Raw genomic sequence first — 18,729 nt, 5'->3', positions numbered from 1 at the left:
TGACAGGGCATCCAATACTTCACTGAAAGGTATTTGCATACCTGAGTTAATATTCACCTGAGCTAACATTTTCATGCCTGAGTAAATGTTTTTAGGTAGAGTTAAAAACAGTTTTCAGGGCTGTAAAATAGGAGCTACATGACCAGGAGCAGCTACTGGATATCAGAGCTGTAGAAGAAACGTTAGCTTAATCAGTGGAACATCAAGACCATTAAAAGGAAGAGAAGGTGATTAACACCTGTGGAATGAAGAGTTTAGAAGGAAACAGGTAGATTTGAACGAGCCATGAAGCTAATTGACTCCCTCCCTGCTGCCTGAATAGAAATGCTGCTGCCACTGCCAGGCAGTTGGTTTTATGCTTTCAGTGGGCCAGGAATCAAAGGGGAAAGGTGCAACTGTACCATTGCACCCCCCTGGGTCCACTTCTGATTTAGAAACTTTAATTTTTTCAATCTTTAACTAATTATTAGACATTTGTTCTTATAGAGGCCAGATCAGTAGTGGCACACATTTGTTTAATGCCAGCTGAGCACTGGAGCTGCACTGGGATTTGGTTATACAAGTCACACCTATGTTTTTTCACCTGTTGCAGAGAATGCACAGGATGTTGCAGAGCACATTTTAAACCTGATTGTAAACTTAACGCAACTGGAGGCAGAAGAAATGAAGATCATTGTAGATACAACTTCTGACATTGCAAACTGTAGTGAGATAAGCATGACGCTGGCAAAGACAACACTAGGAATACTGAACATGGTTTTGCTGAAACAAAATAATACGCACAGTTTGCACAAAGTGACCAACAGGTAAGTTAGATAACTACCTGAAAATCACTTACACAAAGCCAAATGAAAGCACTAAGGAATGATTTATTTTATGTCCTGTATTGGCTGATCCAAAGTGTGTCTGGAGATGTCCACATAGGACAAACAGTTTAGGGCCAATTTGTTTAAACAGCTCAGCTGCTGAGCTGTTTAAAGGGTTGCACAAACATGGAGGATGCACTCTTGTGTCTGCCCCATGGATATCACACTCCAAGAAGATATAGAGAAAGTGTTAAAAGCTGGCTTGATCTGAGAAAAGAGGACTGATCAGTCTTGTCACCAGCATGTGTTTCACAAAGGTCACTACAACTGGCCATATTCTTGACAATCTCAGCTTGGACCCCAAGAAATTAGGGAGAAGCCATCCTGGTGAAGTAGGCAGGATACACTCCTGAGGTTCATGCAAATTATGCCGGTTTCAGCAAACATTTTTAGAAACAGGTGCTGAAAGCCCATTTTGGGTTCCTTTTGTGGGAGGTTTCAAAAGTCCTGGCCAGGTGGCTGGCTCAATACCTCTGAAGATCATGTTTCTTGCTTGGATGGCTGTGGCTGGACTTAGGAACCTAACTTCAGACACCAGTTTTTAAAACTGGCCTGATAAAGGCACTAGTACCTGCATGACACTTCGACTGCCTGAAGAAGGGTGTTTATACCTGAAAGCTTACAAAAGAGAATTTTTCCAACTATTTGAGTTGGTCTAATAAAGGATATTGGATTTTCCCACAGAACCTTGTCTTCCTGTGTCCTTAGACCAACATGGCTACAACCAACACCTCTAGTACCTGCATGTCCTTCAGCACCAGATTCACATCTTTTTGTATCTCCAGCCCCCTCTGACTTACAGACTGCTGCTATTTGCAGGTTTCCCAGGCTCAGATCCTGTTTGGCCTGTAACAACATTTCCAAAGAAAATGACGCTTTCATGTCTTGTATTTTGGCTGGGGAAAAGTGCATGGGACTGCTGAGCTCTTTGCAGTGGGCAAATGTGCATTGTTTTTCTCAGTGCAGAAGCCTGAAAGGAAAAGATGCCAAAATAGTTTGTGAAATGTGTAAAGTGGAGAGTGGTGTCGTGATCCTCCTAGCAATATTCCCCACCCCACAGAAGTCATCCATGCCGCAAAGTGCAGGGTGGGCACTGTGCCTACCACCAGCACAGAACCAGCCTTGCCCTACAGGGTGTGCTTTCAAGTACGGAAAGTGAAGAAGCCCAAGGAATTCTGTTTATACTGAACGCTTCTCATTGGGACTATACAATTCTGGAGAGAGACCATCGTTTAGCACATGTGTGTGCTAGGGTCCTATTACTACCTGGAGACTCTAGTTGTTACAAATTAGTAATAATAATTTTAAATGATTCCAGCCAGAAACCCCCTGGTGTGTTAATGCTCCATAATGCAGCCTCATTCATTATATAAAGTGCAGAAAAGGTGTGCTAGAAGGGTGATGCATGGACTGGTCTATCTGGTTCCAGTGATTGATGAAGAGCCAGAGGGAATGACGATGAGTTCTCAGAAATATCTGTCCCTAAATGATTCCATAAGTGCTGGCATGATACCCTGATCACAGACCAAAATCTTGGATCTAGATGCTTCGGGAAAGATTAGAATAGACTTTGCAATGCTGAGCCATCTGATGACTCCCACTGTGAATCCTAGTTCACCTGGACCTGATGAAATATATCCGAAGCAGGGTTATTTTGAAATGGTGTCTTAGAAAGCGAGACCAGCTCAAGTAGGCAGAGTTCAGATATCATCCAGGCTATGATTGCAGGGCATCTTTCTATGTGCTCTCCAAATAAAAATATCCTTTCTCCAATGCTGCAGTCTCAGACTGGCAAACCAGTTCCATCGAGGCTGAACAGAAAAGTGAATATGTGGCATGTACTTTGTTGTCAGGTCTTCCAGCTGATAAATGGAGCTAGCTTTCTCCATTTCCATTTTTAAATACCATAAGACTTGTCAGTTTAATGCAGTAACATGTCAATGTGGGGCTCAGCCATAATCCTTACCCAGACAGATCTCCTGCTGATTGGGTGGGGAATGTCTTGATAGTAGAAACTTTTCAAGGTGTTTTTCTTTTTCTTGCTGTTGTACTCAATAAAGGGTCTTAAGGACGATTGAACAGATAGGTTACAGAATGACCTATCCTGGGAGGAATGCATCGATAATAATGGCAGCCCTGGCTTTGGTTGTGATACATCCAGATCCTAGCAGTTTCCAAGGACTGGCCTTTGGGGTTACCTCATATAAGGAAGACCTGAATCCAAAGGTGAGAGGAAAGCATAAAAAAATAAGACTGCAAGCTGTACCCAAGTCGAAAAAACAGCAGTTCTGTGGTTGTGTGACAGCCACAAAGCTTTAGGCAGACATCTCTCTGACAGATTGATCTCTTTATGACAGATTGATATACAAGAAACACCCTTTCAAAAGGCCTTGGCCTCTGTGTTTTTGCCAAGATTAATGAGGGAATACTTGGGGATCCATTCTTTTGATCCAGAAGATCATCCGAAGATCCAGTTTACTTTCTTTGGCACAACTTCACTCTTTATGGTAAGTATGGTCATTTGCTCACACTAGCAACCTAGCATTTAGATAAACTGTTTTTCCTGCAGTGTTCAGGGAAACGTACCCGGTGCTGAGATCTGTTATACAGTGGAAGTTACATCCCTGGCACTTTTACAGCTAGATGGGCCCATGCACCAAAAATGTGCAGTGAGAAACATCTGTGCCCCGGTGGAGAGCATGCTGTTCAGTCTAACTAGCCCTTTCCACTTCCATGATTGCTACCTGTAGAAATTGTGGTCTGCCAGGTTAATAACAAAGCCTGATCTCCCTTTGTGTGATTTATGAATGCTTGCAGAAGTAATAACAATTCTGATAGGAAACCTTTAAGACAGTTACGTTTTGGCATGCACTTGCAGCACATCAAAAAAGCCAAGAGACAGACTGCTATAGCACTCAGCGCATGTCTCTGCACATACAAGGAGGCACACCTAGCTTACCTTTTGTAGAGTTCACAGGCAGTAGGCCTTCCTGGCTAGTAGTTTAATAGACAGGCTGTTGGATATCTTGCTGGAGGGAAAGTTATGCAGCTTTCCCGACCTATTCAATGCTGTTTCCCCTGTATTCTGCTTCAGCTAATTAGGAGACTATGTCTCTGTGATTTTGCCACTAACTACATTTTCTAATAAAATAGCAGGGAGCTGAATTAAATTAGGATCCTACTGTGTTTGGCTCATTGCCACTTCCAAGAAAGACAATTTTAAAAACAGAATCAGCAGCAAATAGTTGATCTGCTAGAAAACTGAGTAAGCTGAACTTTTTCTTCTTTTTTTTAATCTTTCCATTGCAGGGTGGCAGTTCTGGGAATGAAACGTTGAACACTTATGTTGTGAGCGCCAGCATTGAAAACGTATCCATTCAGAACCTCAAAGAGCCAGTCAATATTATTTTAGAGCATATAAACCCAAACGTGGTATGGCATTTTCATTTAATCCCAGGTCTCCAAATTTCATCTTTGCAATAAGGTTGTCTCTCTTGCTGCCAGTTTAAAAAAATCTTCCTACTGGACAGATCTCTGTAGGCCACACATCAATAGCAAGATTAACCATGTTGCACGGGTTTCAGGCTCTCTGTTTAATGCACACAAGCTGTTGAGGCATGTGTTTGCTTGTCCCATCTCTAGGTACCTGCCAGGGGCATTTCATTTCCTTCCTTGTTTTGAGTAGACCTGGGTGAAAAATTTGGGATGAACATTCTGGTCACTGAAAAATGCAGGTTTGGGTCAACCAGAACTATTTGTTAATGACTAAATTCTGCCAATATCTGGCCAAATAATAATAATAAAAGTCAAAATATTTTATGAGATTTTCAAAACAAAATATTTGGATATTTTTTGTTTTGAAACAAGGCTTCAGTCTATGTTTACCTGAAATTCATTTAAAGAAAATAAAAGTACTGCTACTTAAAAACACAATGAGATGGATTTTATTAGATCCAGAAGAAATGTTTTGAGGTTTCTTTGCAGGTGGGAGTGGGGAGGGGAATGGAAAAATGTTAATGTCAGATCAACTTGAAACAAGCCTTAATTCAGCCCTGAGGTGGGATGCTACGGCTACAGAAACAGAAGTGCTCCACCCAATAAGGAAGCTGGCCTGCAGAAATAGGACTTAGTATGCAGTAGTGGAAGATGAGTTTGCTTCTGATCATATGACATGCTATATAATCTATAAAACAGACTCTAATATTTGTCTTCCAGTGACTCACCGTGGTAATTCAAGTTTCCTTGCCAAAAAAGAACAAACTCATCATTGCATTCTCTCAATGGGAGAAAAAGGCAACAATCTCCACAAACACAGATAAACCCATTTTGAAGATAGGGTTCACTCATAAGATGCCTACATTGCACATGTTTATGGTGCAATGCCTACCCATATACTGCAGCACAGGGTTCAACCTAAATATGTAATAAGGTATACTTGGTTAATGATCAAATTTAATTTGAGCTTGAAATTTTTACATTTAAAGCAATATGCTCTTTACGCTCAATTCTGGCAATTAACACATGCCTAGAAATGGAGTCTAAAATTGCCCCCTTACTCTTAATCCAAAAGGCCATATGGGCTCTCTGATTTCTCCTCAACCATTTAAAACATCCTGATTAAATATTTAATGAGACTTAGCCAACCTGCATCCTCATCCTTCCAACTAATTGTACATGACAGTCCACAGATTCTCAAATCTCGTAGAATATTTGTCGGGGAGCTGCTTGTGCCTACAAATATGTTTAAAGGAAGAAAGCAAGCGAGCAAGCTAGATAAACTGTATTTTGGGCAAACTAACCATAGTATTATGATATGACTCAAATGGATGAACTGGATAATATGTTATAAGAACAACTCCAACATTTACTAGGAAATTCCATTATTCTGTTACGCTGCTTGAAATAGGCTAAGATACTAAAATGTTTTTAAAAAGCTTTTTATGACATATCTGCTTTCTGAAGCAGGTATTACATCTCATGATTTTCTTTTCAGCCCAGTTTCTAACTGCATGCACTCTCAGAATGGCACACTAAGATGAATCATTTGAGATCTGCCTGTAACTAGCTATGCCTTTGCAGAAAACTATGCAGATCCAATGATATTAAGTACAGGAATCAGCCTTGGTTGAATACATAATACTTCTTCATTCTTTCTGTAGTAATCGATGGACAGTCATGGGAAATACAATGCACTACAGCAAAGGTGCCCAGCCACTGGTCCCCTGGCACTGTTGTCTGGCCTCTGGGGCTGCCTCTGGGTCTTTGGGGAACCCCGCAGGCCATGGCCCTGTAGTCTAGATCAGGTGTGCAGGATGACACTGGGCCCAATCGCAGTACACGCGGCCACAGGATGGCACAGGGCCCCAGGGCCTGATCCTGGTGGGCAGGACCAGGTAAATGCAGCATGGGGCCCCAGGACCTAATCCTGGCAGGTGGAGGTTGTGCAGGGCCCCTGAGGCCTGATTCTGGTGGGTGAGACCAGATGGAGGTGGCACAAGTTCCCCGGGGCCTGATTGCGGCAGGTGGAGTCCAATTTGGACTATGGACCAACTCCAGACCCCTCATCTGGCTCACAGGGCCAAAAGACTGAGCACCAGTGCGCTACAGTATACTAAATTTTATGGAACAACATAGCTACTATAATGAAAGAAGGGTAGGGTGAACTCAGAGACTGGTGATGGAAAAATCCTTCACCTCTAGGATGCCCTTTCTAATCTAGCCAAGATAGATGACAGATAGAAATTGTTACCAGCTGATGGATTTTGGCGGTGCAAGAGATATTGTTTGTATTCATAGTCCAGTTCTCAGTGGGCAGGTGTCCATAAGCAGAGAGATGTAGTTGGCCTAGTTGTCTAAAGTCAAGAAGGCAGGGTAGAATTGCACCTTTCCTGATGAAAGCTATATATACATACACGTCTGCTTTGGTTGGTTTATAAGGTGCAAATCTACCCTGCCTTCTAGGTCTCCATAATCCCATAATTTGTTGTCAACAGTCCCTTGATATGAGGAGGACAGTCGTCCAATAAGTAGGGGAATCATTGGTGAGTCCGGAGATAGCTGAGAAAGCCAACCTGAGATAAGTACCTTATGAGTACCAGGCGGACAAGGTTCTTTGGGTGGATGTGATATCTTTTATTAAACCGACTAAATAGTCGAAAAATTCAGAGCAAATGCTCTTCTTCAGGCATAGTGAAGAAGGGTGTTTGTGCCTGAAAGCTCGCACAGAACATTTTTTCCAACTATTCAGTTGGTCTAATAAAAGATATCAGATTTACCCAAAGAACCTTGTCTGCCTATGTCCTTAGACCAACACCGCTACAACCAACAATCTTCACAAATACCAGGACACTCAATAACATGGTTCATAGTCCTAGTGAAGACTAAGATGTGTCTAAGCATAGAGACAGAGGTCCCTTCTTATTGTTAGCTGAACTTGGGACAAGTTGGAAGGGCACTGTGGAGGAAGCTTGGTTCAAGCAGGCCATGCTGTGGCTATCGTTGAGCCAGATCCTGCTGCTAAAAGCTCTGCCAAACCAAGATTAGGATTTGGAATCGAACCTGGGGTTAAAAATTCACTTCTTGTTACACAGCAGACGCTAGAAAGCAATGTTAAGAAACATCAAAGAACAACACTTCTTTTTTCTTTCAGGACAATGCTTCAGTGCACTGTGTGTTCTGGGACTTTATGAAGAACAGTAAGTACTATTTAGAATAAAAGCAAAGTTAAATTTAAGTAAAACTAAATCTTACTGACAGTAGAAATAATTTAATTCAAGTTTAAAATTGGTATTAGTGACCTGTTATGAATAATAAAACTCCAAAAGGGAAAGATGGACATGCGACTGGGAGTCAGGAGATAGCTACTAAAGTGATCACTGCATTATAAAGATAGATGGTCACTAGAGACTTGGGTTCTGTCCTTACTCTGATGTTGAGTCACCTGTAAAATGGAGATGACAGTTTTGTACCTCTTACCAGTGCTGCTGTGAGACCGTAATTGTTAAGGCATCATAAAATACTCAGATAAAAACAGAAGTACAAAGTATTGCTGCTGTCAACTTCACCGGAGATGCACAACTGGATTGGACTCATTCAGCAGAGGGTGCTGTTAGAGTTTGGTATAAAGTGGTGCTTTTTATAACTGCAGTTTATTAAACAGGTGTTAGGGTTGAATCACAACTAATTAAACCAATGCTTCAGTTTTTATGGAAGATGCTTCCTTGTGTTTTCTAAGCACACTTGGTGGGCTTAATTTTGCCTTTGTTTACATGGGTGTGAATCAGGAGCAACTCAACTGGCTTCATTCTAGGGAGTGAAATGTAGTACAAGGGGCAAAGGAACACTGGAGCTGGGGTGAGGGAAGGCCAAAAACTTTGAGTCAGGCTGCTGGGCTCTCAGGACATCTGCATCTGGGTTTTGCTTGACCCATTACAGCATTTTGGCCAGCGTCCTGATGGGAAAGTTCTGAGAATTCCTGGGGACGAGGACCAGTATTTGGAGGTTAGCTCATCACTGCTTGTACTCTGCCTCTGCTTTTAACATAGACCAGCGGCATCATTAACACACACTTCCTGGTAAAGTGCCCATTAAAAAAAGAATATTCCCCTACCCAAATCAATGAGAGGCTCAAGAGAGAGCCTGCCCAATTTGCTGGTTAAATATGGCGGCCTATCCCTGTCAGAACACTCAAACATATTGATTTTATCAGGATAGATGTGCAGACAATGCTAAAAAGTTCCAGCATGCCTGAGAAGGGACAGCAGGTCCTGCATGCCAGTCTTCACTGGTTCCCTTTGGTCACCTCTCTCTGGAAGGGCACGCACATCCAAAACAGCAGGGAGAAGAAAGGAGAAACTGAAGGTTTCTGGAAGATCATTTATTTTCCCCCAAAATGCACAATTAGAGCTTTGAATAACAGTGGTTTTTCAAGGAAAGAACAACATTCTGGGGTTTTCTGTAGACTCAGGAAGACAAGACTGTACTGGTTTGATGTCAGTTGGTTTGGGGGAGGTTTTCTTTGCAACTACGATGCTAGAAATGTCTTTAATAAAGAATATATTATATACATATGTATTTATACATATATAATATTACTTTCAATATTTCTTCAGCTGCCAAGTGCAGTGAGAATTTTTAAAAAATCTCAGGCAACCTTCCAAGTTGCATGTTCCTGTGTGAAATCTCACCCATGCGCGCTGTTAGCTGACCTGTATTCTGAACTAACTTCAGCTCATATTCACACATTGTGCATGTTGCAGAGCTATAAATGACTGGGCATGACTAACTCTAGATAAAAATCTCTTTTCTGTTCTGGGCAGATGGACTAGGTGGTTGGAATACATCTGGGTGTGAAATGAAATACACGGATATGAATTATACAATCTGTTATTGTAACCATCTTACCCATTTTGGAGTCCTGATGGTAAGTACTGTATGAATCATCTCCCCAAAAATTCTAAAACTAAACTATCATCACTGGATTCTTAGGAGAGAAAACAGAAGGTTTATTTCTAATCTAGCTGTTGGAGAACTGTATCTTGCTTTAAAAGTTAATAACAAGAAGATAAGAAATTTTAGGACAGACAAAACCAAGCCAAACCCTGAACGAACCCTCAAACCCAGTACAAATTCATTTTTGCAGCAGCTGTCCCTACATCTTTATAATTTTGCTTCATTAATGTTGCTGCATAATTTTCAGTATTGGAAATATGGTGGTAATGCCTAATACCTGTCAACTGCTGTTATATTTCTCTGGAAGTTTTATTACTGAAAGCATCCATCTAAAAATGGATCTGAATGTAAATATGGAAAGGACCAATATTATCATCTTTTACTTATATGGCATCAAGCATGCACTAGTTTCTTTAGCAAAATCCCAGCTCCCCAAAGCTTAATATCAAAACAAGCAAGGTACAGGTGAAGAATGAGGAGTGAGTTGCAACAAAAAGTGACGATGGCTGGGAAATTCCAAATAAACTAGGGATCGGATAGCAGCCAAGAGATAAAAACCCCACAAGGGGTAACTTGAGACCTATTATTTGCCTCTGGCATATGCAACACGAAGATAAACACATAGTTGTGCTTAACCTAAGTGTCCCCTAGAGGTCAGCAGTACCCTACGCAGAGATAGAGGCAAGAACCGTCTGTGGTAGTAAAAATGTTTCTTTGACGGGAAGATTTGGATGTTGTGCAGTTCAGGCGGTCTGTCTTGTTTCTAATTAAAGCAATGAGCTTAAACCTAATTTTAAAACCACATTTTTTATCCACTGTCATTCCTGCAATGTGTAATAACTGTTTAACGTCACAGAGGGTACCGGATTCTGCAAACACAGGGTTCCAGAGTCACATTAAGCAATAGCGATAGCGACAGACTATGGCAGGAAACCAGAGTCATGTCACGAACATCTTTGGGATCTACAGTATGGGAATGAGGCCCATTCTGTTGGATAGTTTTCAGAGCCTTGTGCTTGGTAGGAGTTTTGACTTGATGAGTCCTCTCAGACATGGAAATATCTAGCACTTTTCTGCAGTCCATACTCGCAGCAACCACTATTTTAACAAACTAGAGTTTCTTCTGCAAATTGGCAGGCAAGGTTCTTTGGGTAGATATGATTTCTTTTATTAGACCAACTAAATAGTTGGAAAAAAGTTCTTTGTAAAGCTTTTGGGCACAAACACCCCTCTTCAGGCATAGGGAGACTCTGCTGCTGTTATGAGTTCTCCAAAGTAGAAAAGAAGCTAAAGTCTTAACAAGAAGTTGGTGAAGATGCAAGCAAGTGGAATTTGGAAGACAATGGGTAGAGATGGGAGGGAAGGGAGGGAAAAGTGTGAAGAAATGCAAGTGGTCAGCTTAAGGCAAGTTACCTGGTGTGTCAAATGGCAGGCAAGTTGTAATGTGTCATAAATCCAGTGTCTGTATTGGGTCCATGATTTTTTGTATCCAGTAGATTGATGAAGTGAAGTTCATAGGCTCGTCTACGAAAGGTGTTTTGTAAGTTCCCTTTGAGGATTAGAATTGAGAGCTCAGAGCGGCAGTGATTGTCCTATGAGAAGTGTGCACCCACAGGTAATTGGGTATTTTTGTCTTTGATGGATTTCCAGTGTGCGTTCATTCTGGTGCACAGTTGTTTGGTTTCTCTTACATACTTTCCATCAGGGCATTTAGTACCCTGGATGAGATATATTACATTTCTGGAGGTGCAGGTGTAAGATCCAGGACTGGTGATGGTTCTGTTGTGGGGTGTAGTTATTGTGGGAGTGGTGGAGGTGTGGGGCAGGTTTTACATTTCTTGTCCTGGCATGATCTGGATCTGTTAGGTGTGGTTTTGGTCATAGGAAGTTTGCTTCTGGTGATGAGGTTAGCAAGGTTCAGTGCTTGTTTAAAGGCTAGGACAGATGGATCTGGAAAGATTTTTTAAAGAATTGGGTCTTCTTCTATTATGGATTGCAACTGTTTGAGGATTTCTGTAAATCAACCTTTTAACTTAAATGTTTTCGGTGGTATCAGAATCCTGATGGAATTGTGGGATAGTGGAAGAATATTTCCTTTCTAGCTTCTTCACAAAATATTAAATGCTAGATACTGTCATTGTTGCTAGGATTCCAATACAGTCTTAAGCAAACAGTTTGTAAAAAACGCTAAGAACAATTTAAAAGAACACAGAATAAAAATTGGTTTCTTTCCCCAATGTGCAAGTGAAGTCGTTTTCTTTTCCTGCCGGGCACAGACTTGGTCAGGGTAGTGACTGGAATTCTTTATATTGTGACCTAGGACTTATCCCGGACTCCAACAGATCCTGTGAATGACCGTATATTAACTCTGATAACCCATGCAGGATGTGGTGTCTCTTCCCTTTTCCTAGGGGTAGTATTGGTGATATACCTTGCCCTTGAGTAAGTTGATTCCTCTTTGCTTTATTATTTTTTAAAGTATCAGCAACAATGACTTTACAATCACTGTGGGAATTTTCAGTACAATCAATACTATGATTAACAAGACAGAAGGAGATATGAATTGGATATGAGACTTGATTTGGATATGTGAATATGGTGAAATAATTTGGATTGAAATGATCATGTTTCAGGACATAAGCCAACCTCCAACTCATGGAGGTTCAGGATATGTTATTTCAGAATTGCCTACAGAAATGTTTGGTGCAGCTGCCTCTGAAGCATCTGATACTGGTTGTTCTTATAGGGGCTTGGCAAGTCCTCTGTTCCTAACATGCATTCCATATGCTCTTGGGTATGGGTAGAGTATCCTTTCAGGGGGCTGAGATATCTTTACTGAAAGTATGTGCATTCAATGATACAGTCCCAATTCTATAAAAGGTGTTGAATGAAATGTAAAGAAAAAGACCTTTCCTATATAAACACTGCCTTGAAATTCTCCTTTGGGAAGTGACAGGTAAAAATGGGTTTAGCTGTAAATCACTTCATGCTACAGGCAGCCATTTTTAAGGCTACTGAGCATACATTCCTACTACTTTGTGTTAGAGAAAAAATAGGAGAATGCTTCAGCTGCAAGGGCAACTGCACTATGACAGCACTGGATGGGTGCCACATCTCTTTTCCTTTCTATTTTAGCAAGCTTCAGAGAGATTATCCTTCCAAAATCCTGATCAACCTCTGTGCTGCACTGCTGATGCTGAACCTGACATTCCTGGTCAATTCCTGGCTGACATCATTTAATAACCACGGCCTTTGTATCACAGTAGCTGTGTTCCTTCACTACTTCCTGCTTGCAGCCTTCACGTGGATGGGTTTGGAATCTGTTCACATGTACTTAGCTCTCATCAGAGTCTTCAATACATACATTCCACACTACATCCTTAAATTTTGCATTGCTGGGTGGGGTAAGTAAACTGCTTCTCTCTGGATGGCTGTGCTTTTGAGATAGTGTTCTGTTTGCAAAAGTGTGTCAGGACAGGGCACCACTGCAAGGATTCAGGATGGATGCCGCAGTCCAGGCGTGTCCTACTGACAGCTGCATGGGGAGAATAGCAGATAGGGGAGAATGCATGGGGAGAATAGCAGATAGTTCCTGTCCATCAAGCGCAGGGTTTGAGGCAGATGGATCTGTGCTATCTGTGAGTCAGTGCCTGTGCTCAAGCGCTTTTTGAGTAAGCCACATCCACTGTTGGAGCAAGATTGTGACTGGCCCCTACCTGCATAAGCAAAAGGAGACTAGGCTTAAGATGTCCCTCTGCCTGTCTCTACCACTTAGGCACAGTGGTCACCTTGCGGGCACTAGCAGGATGGATGTCCTGGGACTGTTGTTCTGTTGAGTTGGCTGGAGAGTTGTTACATTTAATGACCTCTTTTAAAAACCACCTGTCATATGTTGCCTATATTGATTTTACATACAACTTACTCCACTGACTATTGGCCTCACAGAGCTCTGCTTTGGGGCAGCCGTGTGCAAGTGTTGCTGTCTGCAGAAATCATTCTTCATAAAATGATAAAAAAAGCAGGAGATGCCAGCAGTGTGGCAAACAGAAAAGAGAGTGGAAATGGAGACATGAACATGAGCCCGCTGAAAAATGCCAGCCTCCATTAGCTGGCGGTGCAAAGCACTGCTGCCAATTTGTCTTTTGCCACCGTTGGGCTTTTTCTAGTGATCAGTAGGTGTTATTTAGCAGGCTGGATCCCTTCTGGAGATGTGCAGGAGCTCTCCAAAATTTTGCAAACAGAGATATTTTTATTCCTACTCATCTGCAATTTACATAAATAAAAGTGGTAACCATGCTCTACCACAAATACAGAATCCCACCAATTTCCAAAAAAAGCTTCAGGGGCAGAAAACAGAGCATAATTTGACCCCCCGCTCCCATGTATGTCTGTGCTAAAATAATATTGGCATAGTGATCAGAGGTTGCTGCTTCTATATTGTCTAATTTTTTATTTAATGTCTCTTTCACAGCATCTGATGAAGCAAACCATTGCTTATGAAAGCTTACGCTATGTATTTCTGATTTAGTCTATATTATAAACTGCAAATTGATCCCACCTTCTGCCTGACTTCAGACGAATTCAGCTAATTATCTCTCTCTTGCCTCCCATGTGATCAGGACTACCAGCTGTTGTGGTTGCTATCGTACTCATAATAAAAAAAGACTTTTATGGCAGTAGACCACCGTATGAAAGCAACAACCCGTTCACCGATTTGTGAGTATGATGTTTGAGGCTCTTTGTTGTTCCCTGACCTGTAGACTGCTAAGGCCAGAAGAGGAGAAAGAAGGCTAGAAGAAACTTCCTCCCTCCTTTTAATTCTTCTATTGCATTCCAACCTCTTTCTCCCTATTCAGCCACTTTATGTGTCAATTCCTCTTCATTTTGGGGGACTCTCTGCCACTGGAGCATCCCCTGATTTGACATCTTCATATGCTCCAATACGTTCTATGAGTTCAGTGGAGCCTATACATAGAATAATTAGGCCTGGTGTTCCACCTATTGTCGAAGGCCCCAGTTTTTTTCCCTTCTCATTGTTGTATCTCATCCATCATATCACACCACTTGTAGTTTTGGACTCCTCAGTGAGGTCACCTCAATCTTTCCTCTTTTCCAGGGAAGAAAAATTGAAGTCTGTTAACTTTCCTTCTGCTATCTTTACATTAGGAAGCCTCCTACTTGCATTTTACTGCCCCTAGCTAAGAGAATACTGACCCTCTTAGCAATAGGACTAGGTTGAGTGTTTGCACTTGCTACAGACATGGCTGCATAAGGAAGCAATTACATAGCACAGGAATGTGTATTACCATGCTGGAGCAAAGGGGAAGAAGAAGGGAAGGAATCTGTTCCCAGGTTAACTGAATATTATCTGTAGACAATCTAACCAGTGTCCACCCTTGTACTCTGCTGATACCAGAAGAGGTCCCTAGTTATTAATTTTTAATGCTGTATGTTTTCTCCCTTCCTGCAGCTGTTGGATTGAAAATAATGTCGTCTTTTACATCTCTGTTGCGGCCTACTTCTGCTTCATATTTTTGATAAACATAGTGGTATTTATTGCTGTTCTCGTTCAAATCCATTCCATGAAATCAAAGACAAGAACAAGGTCCAAGGACTGGAAGCAGGGCTTACTCCATGACCTGAAAAGCACCATCAGCTTGACTGCCTTGCTTGGTCTAACATGGGGCTTTGCCTTCTTTGCCTGGGGACCAGTACAGATTTGTTTCCAGTATCTCTTCGCCATTTGTAACACACTGCAAGGTAACCTCTGTATGAAGGGCTGACATAAATATGCCATCATAGTATCAATTTTTGGGGGGGTAATACGTAAATACATTCAGAGCATCATCTGATTGAAGTGGAGGGTGTTACATGGCTTTGTTTCTACCATTAGTACAATTGGCTGCTTATACACGTGCTCCTTGGCGTTCTAATTAGAATACATTAGAGCAGACTCGATTAATTGAGTCTGCTCCATGTTCTCATAAAAACGACCTGGCGTTGCTGCAGCATCATGTGTATTAAGCCCCTGCATTTCAAAATGGCCACGGGGGCACTTTCACTAAACCTCATTCAAGGAGGTTTAGATAAAGCATCCTGCAGCCATTTTTAAACGTGTGGGGGCTTAATACATATGACACTGCAGTGTTTTAATTAGAGTGGCTCTTGAGGCACCGCTCTCATTAAAATACCCACCCTCCCAAGCGGGTGTATAGGCAGCCTTAGACTCTGTAATAGTAAATAAGATGGTATCTGGAATGTATTTATATCACTGCTATAGGCTACTAGGGAAGAACTTGTAACACCTTTCAATTATGTGTCTTTTTAGGGGCAAGCACGATCCATTTCATTTGGGCACAGAAATGCATACTGGGATTTTCCAGGGACTAGGCCAAGGGTGGCCAACATGCGGGTGGTTGCAGGTCGCATGGGCAGCCTCTGTGAGTGGCATGTGTCATAGCAGGAAGGGGACGGGCAGCACAGCAGCTGATAGGGCAGGAAGCAGAAAGCAGAGCAGAGATCAGACAGAGAGTACAGAGTAGGGAGCAGAAAGCAGAGCAGCAGACTGGACAGAGGAAAGGGGATCAGAGAGGCACTCAAGGAGGATGTGGGACTAATTTGTGTCACACCTGCCAAAAAAGTTGGCTCCCACTGAATTACCTGATTGTCCCAGTGCCAAATCTAGAGGACTTTTCCAGTGACCTGCCAGTTCAGGTGGAGACCTCAACAGAAGAAAACCCCTCAGTTCAGGTCTGCACTCACATAAATACAGGCAGGGGGTATGCCTCTCTGAGCTGTAGACAAAATGTCTGTGATCGAGGAGCGCACGAGATATTTAGGAAGGAAAAGGAAGGCTGGTGAATTGATCGGAGACCACCTAAATTCTTCTCTCCTCTCCTTTAAGGGGTCTTCATCTTTGTGTATCACTGCCTCATGAAGGAGAACGTGAGGAAGCAGTGCCGTGTACACTTCTGCTGGGGAAGGTTTCGGCTGAATAATTATTCTGGTAAGACGTGAAAGCTTCTTGCTTTTCTTGGCTCATCATGTAAAGCTATTAATGGCATCAGAATTAAAATGGGAATGCTTTAGTATTACAACTATGCTACTCCTATGCTGGCATTTAAGATTAATGAGAGAGCTGCAATGAAGGAAGCTGTTTGGTATTTTTTTATCTAATGCCATATTTTTTGTTAATAGAAGTGTTTGACTTGACTTAAACAACTTCTTTGTGTCACCATCTTCCTGTGGTGCAGCCATATAGTACCTGCTATTCAAGGCTCTGAAAACACTTATGCCCATGCCCAGTACAGGGCCTGTTCCTTATGGCACATTCACACTACAGTGGAAAGAGGTGGTGCCTGCCCCAATAGTGCAGATTTTCTGCTATTCCCAGTATGAGGTAGAAGGATATTAGATCTTGTTGCCTCTCTGTGACTGTCTTTGCAGACTGGGCCTCAGTTAATGCTGTGAATAGTTGGTATGTTGAGGAGGCTACAGGACATATATTTCAGGGGTGCTTCAGCCTCACCTCTGAACCTGTACCTACAACACATTTCACCCACTTTCAGGGTAGGTGCAAATAGCACGCTTATGCAGAATGTTAATCTGCATAGGCAAATACACACTGCACATGCAAAGATGAGCATGCTGCATCCTGGGCCTAATTTTAGATTCTGTTTTTGGAGATGTGGCATCAAATTACTAGATTGCTGGTCCCCTGGTTTTACTTCACTACTTCCTGTGACATGACAGCTCAAGGAGCCCTCCACGTGCTGCCATAGAGAAGCCAGCTGAAAAAACCTTCTGCCTCAGAAAGATTAGTGCACCAATGTATAATCTATAATGAAGCAGTCTGTTTAACACACACACTGCGCCTCAGCTCGTGCTTTTCAAGTACAGGCTAGTGTTGGGGATGGTGCAACTCTGTGACAGGAAGACAGGAGGAGAGCACAAGTGCATCTCTGTGGCATCCACAGCATCTTCTCCCCAGGGCTTTGGCCACCTCTGTCTGATGCAGAGAGGATGAGGTCAGGACTCCACCTGCTTTCCATCTCCTTTGGAGGGGCTCTCCAAAAGGCTGCAGTTGTACTTGATTCCTGCATGGGATGAAGGAGGCGTAAGCTCTCAGTATCAGTCCTCTCTTGCACCAAGCATGGGGATACTGCTAGAATTGCAAGGTGGGATTGGAGCTGAGGTCTACCTAGCCAGCACCCTGCCTTCAGTAGTGGTCAGTGCTTACAGTTCTAAGGTAGGTTTATCAAAGCAAGATTTTTCCCATCTGCCATAAGTACCACAAACAGGCACAGCCCACAATGACCAAGCTATAATCTATGCCTGCCCTAAGCCACATGTACCAAAAGTTTTGCCTCCCGTATGCTGTCTCATTCCCAAACTCCACACTCTCTCATTTCAGACTGGAGTGGGTCAGGGTCAGGATATAAGCCAAGAAATGTAGAGGATAATTTATTCTTCCATTCCTTGAAGTCAACTAAGTCCATGAAATCTAATGGAACAAGCTCAACTTTCAATGGCTCCAGCTGCCTACAGGGGACTTCTTTGGATATGAACTTCAGAATAGGTAAGAGGAAAGCAATGTACACCGGTTTCCATGAACGCAAAGTGTAGCAAACCAAATGGTTGTCAGACCCCAAAGTATAGAAATAGGAGACATTTTCCCACCATGTCTAGGCCAGACCAGAACAGTGGGCTAAATTCTCCCTTACAGGTTGTTTCAGCTGGGCACAGATAAGTGGAGATGCTGTCAAAAGAAGAATCTCAGCAAAGAAGAGCGCCCCCTTCCCCCCCCCTCCCCCCACACACACTTTAAAGGTCTCTAAACTTGGGCACCCAAAATCAGAATTTATTTTTGAAAGCCTGGCATTGTTTCTTTCCCAAGCATATCTTGTCTCCCTCTTAATAAGGCTTTGTAACGAGAATCAGCACATAAAGGTGTCTTTCTAAATGGGTGAAATGAAACTATGGCTACTCAAAAATCACACTTTGTTTATTCTGTCTAGGTGAGGTACATTACAATCCAGGTGCTCTCATGCCACCTGATCGTGAGGCCAGATGTCCTTGGACAAGAAGAGTATCACCCGTGGATGTACAACTGCACTGTACTCAGAAGTCTAGGTTCTTACAGTGACACTCAATCTAGCTATCTCTGATATGCTGATGACTGTCTTGTTTTGTGCCTTGTACAAATTAATGCTGATATCCGTATTTATTTTAATGATATAATTAGCATTCTGAAGATGGTTACAGGGCTAAAGTCTTCTTGGAGTCATGTTGATGCAACCCCATTAACTTTAGTGGGTTCATGTACATGTATGGAGAAATTAACATACCAATGTGGGTAAGATTTTATTAAATTTGGCCCCTGTTGGTTAGTGTTCATTTGACAACGGTATGC

At 42.3% G+C, this 18,729-nt stretch overlaps 1 protein-coding gene across 1 annotated transcript in view; it reads left to right on the top strand.

Moving 5' to 3' along the window:
- The window catches only part of ADGRG4 (adhesion G protein-coupled receptor G4), a 47,840-nt gene extending 29,378 nt beyond the window's left edge, over positions 1–18,462 (top strand). Inside the window, exons 12-24 of the mRNA XM_025191852.1 lie at positions 593–806; positions 2,927–3,092; positions 3,224–3,373; positions 4,176–4,298; positions 7,516–7,561; positions 9,185–9,288; positions 11,638–11,759; positions 12,453–12,721; positions 13,937–14,033; positions 14,788–15,077; positions 16,222–16,323; positions 17,731–17,895; positions 18,335–18,462. Coding sequence (XP_025047637.1) covers positions 593–806; positions 2,927–3,092; positions 3,224–3,373; positions 4,176–4,298; positions 7,516–7,561; positions 9,185–9,288; positions 11,638–11,759; positions 12,453–12,721; positions 13,937–14,033; positions 14,788–15,077; positions 16,222–16,323; positions 17,731–17,895; positions 18,335–18,462 — 1,976 coding nt within the window. The remainder of the gene's footprint in view (positions 1–592; positions 807–2,926; positions 3,093–3,223; positions 3,374–4,175; positions 4,299–7,515; positions 7,562–9,184; positions 9,289–11,637; positions 11,760–12,452; positions 12,722–13,936; positions 14,034–14,787; positions 15,078–16,221; positions 16,324–17,730; positions 17,896–18,334) is intronic.
- Positions 18,463–18,729: the final 267 nt, after the last annotated feature.

Source organism: Alligator sinensis, unplaced genomic scaffold (assembly GCF_000455745.1).
Source record: "Alligator sinensis unplaced genomic scaffold, ASM45574v1 scaffold1584_2, whole genome shotgun sequence".
Taxonomy (NCBI): domain Eukaryota; kingdom Metazoa; phylum Chordata; order Crocodylia; family Alligatoridae; genus Alligator; species Alligator sinensis.
Note: the sequence above shows the minus strand (reverse complement) of the source record. Positions and strands in the feature narration are given on the sequence as shown.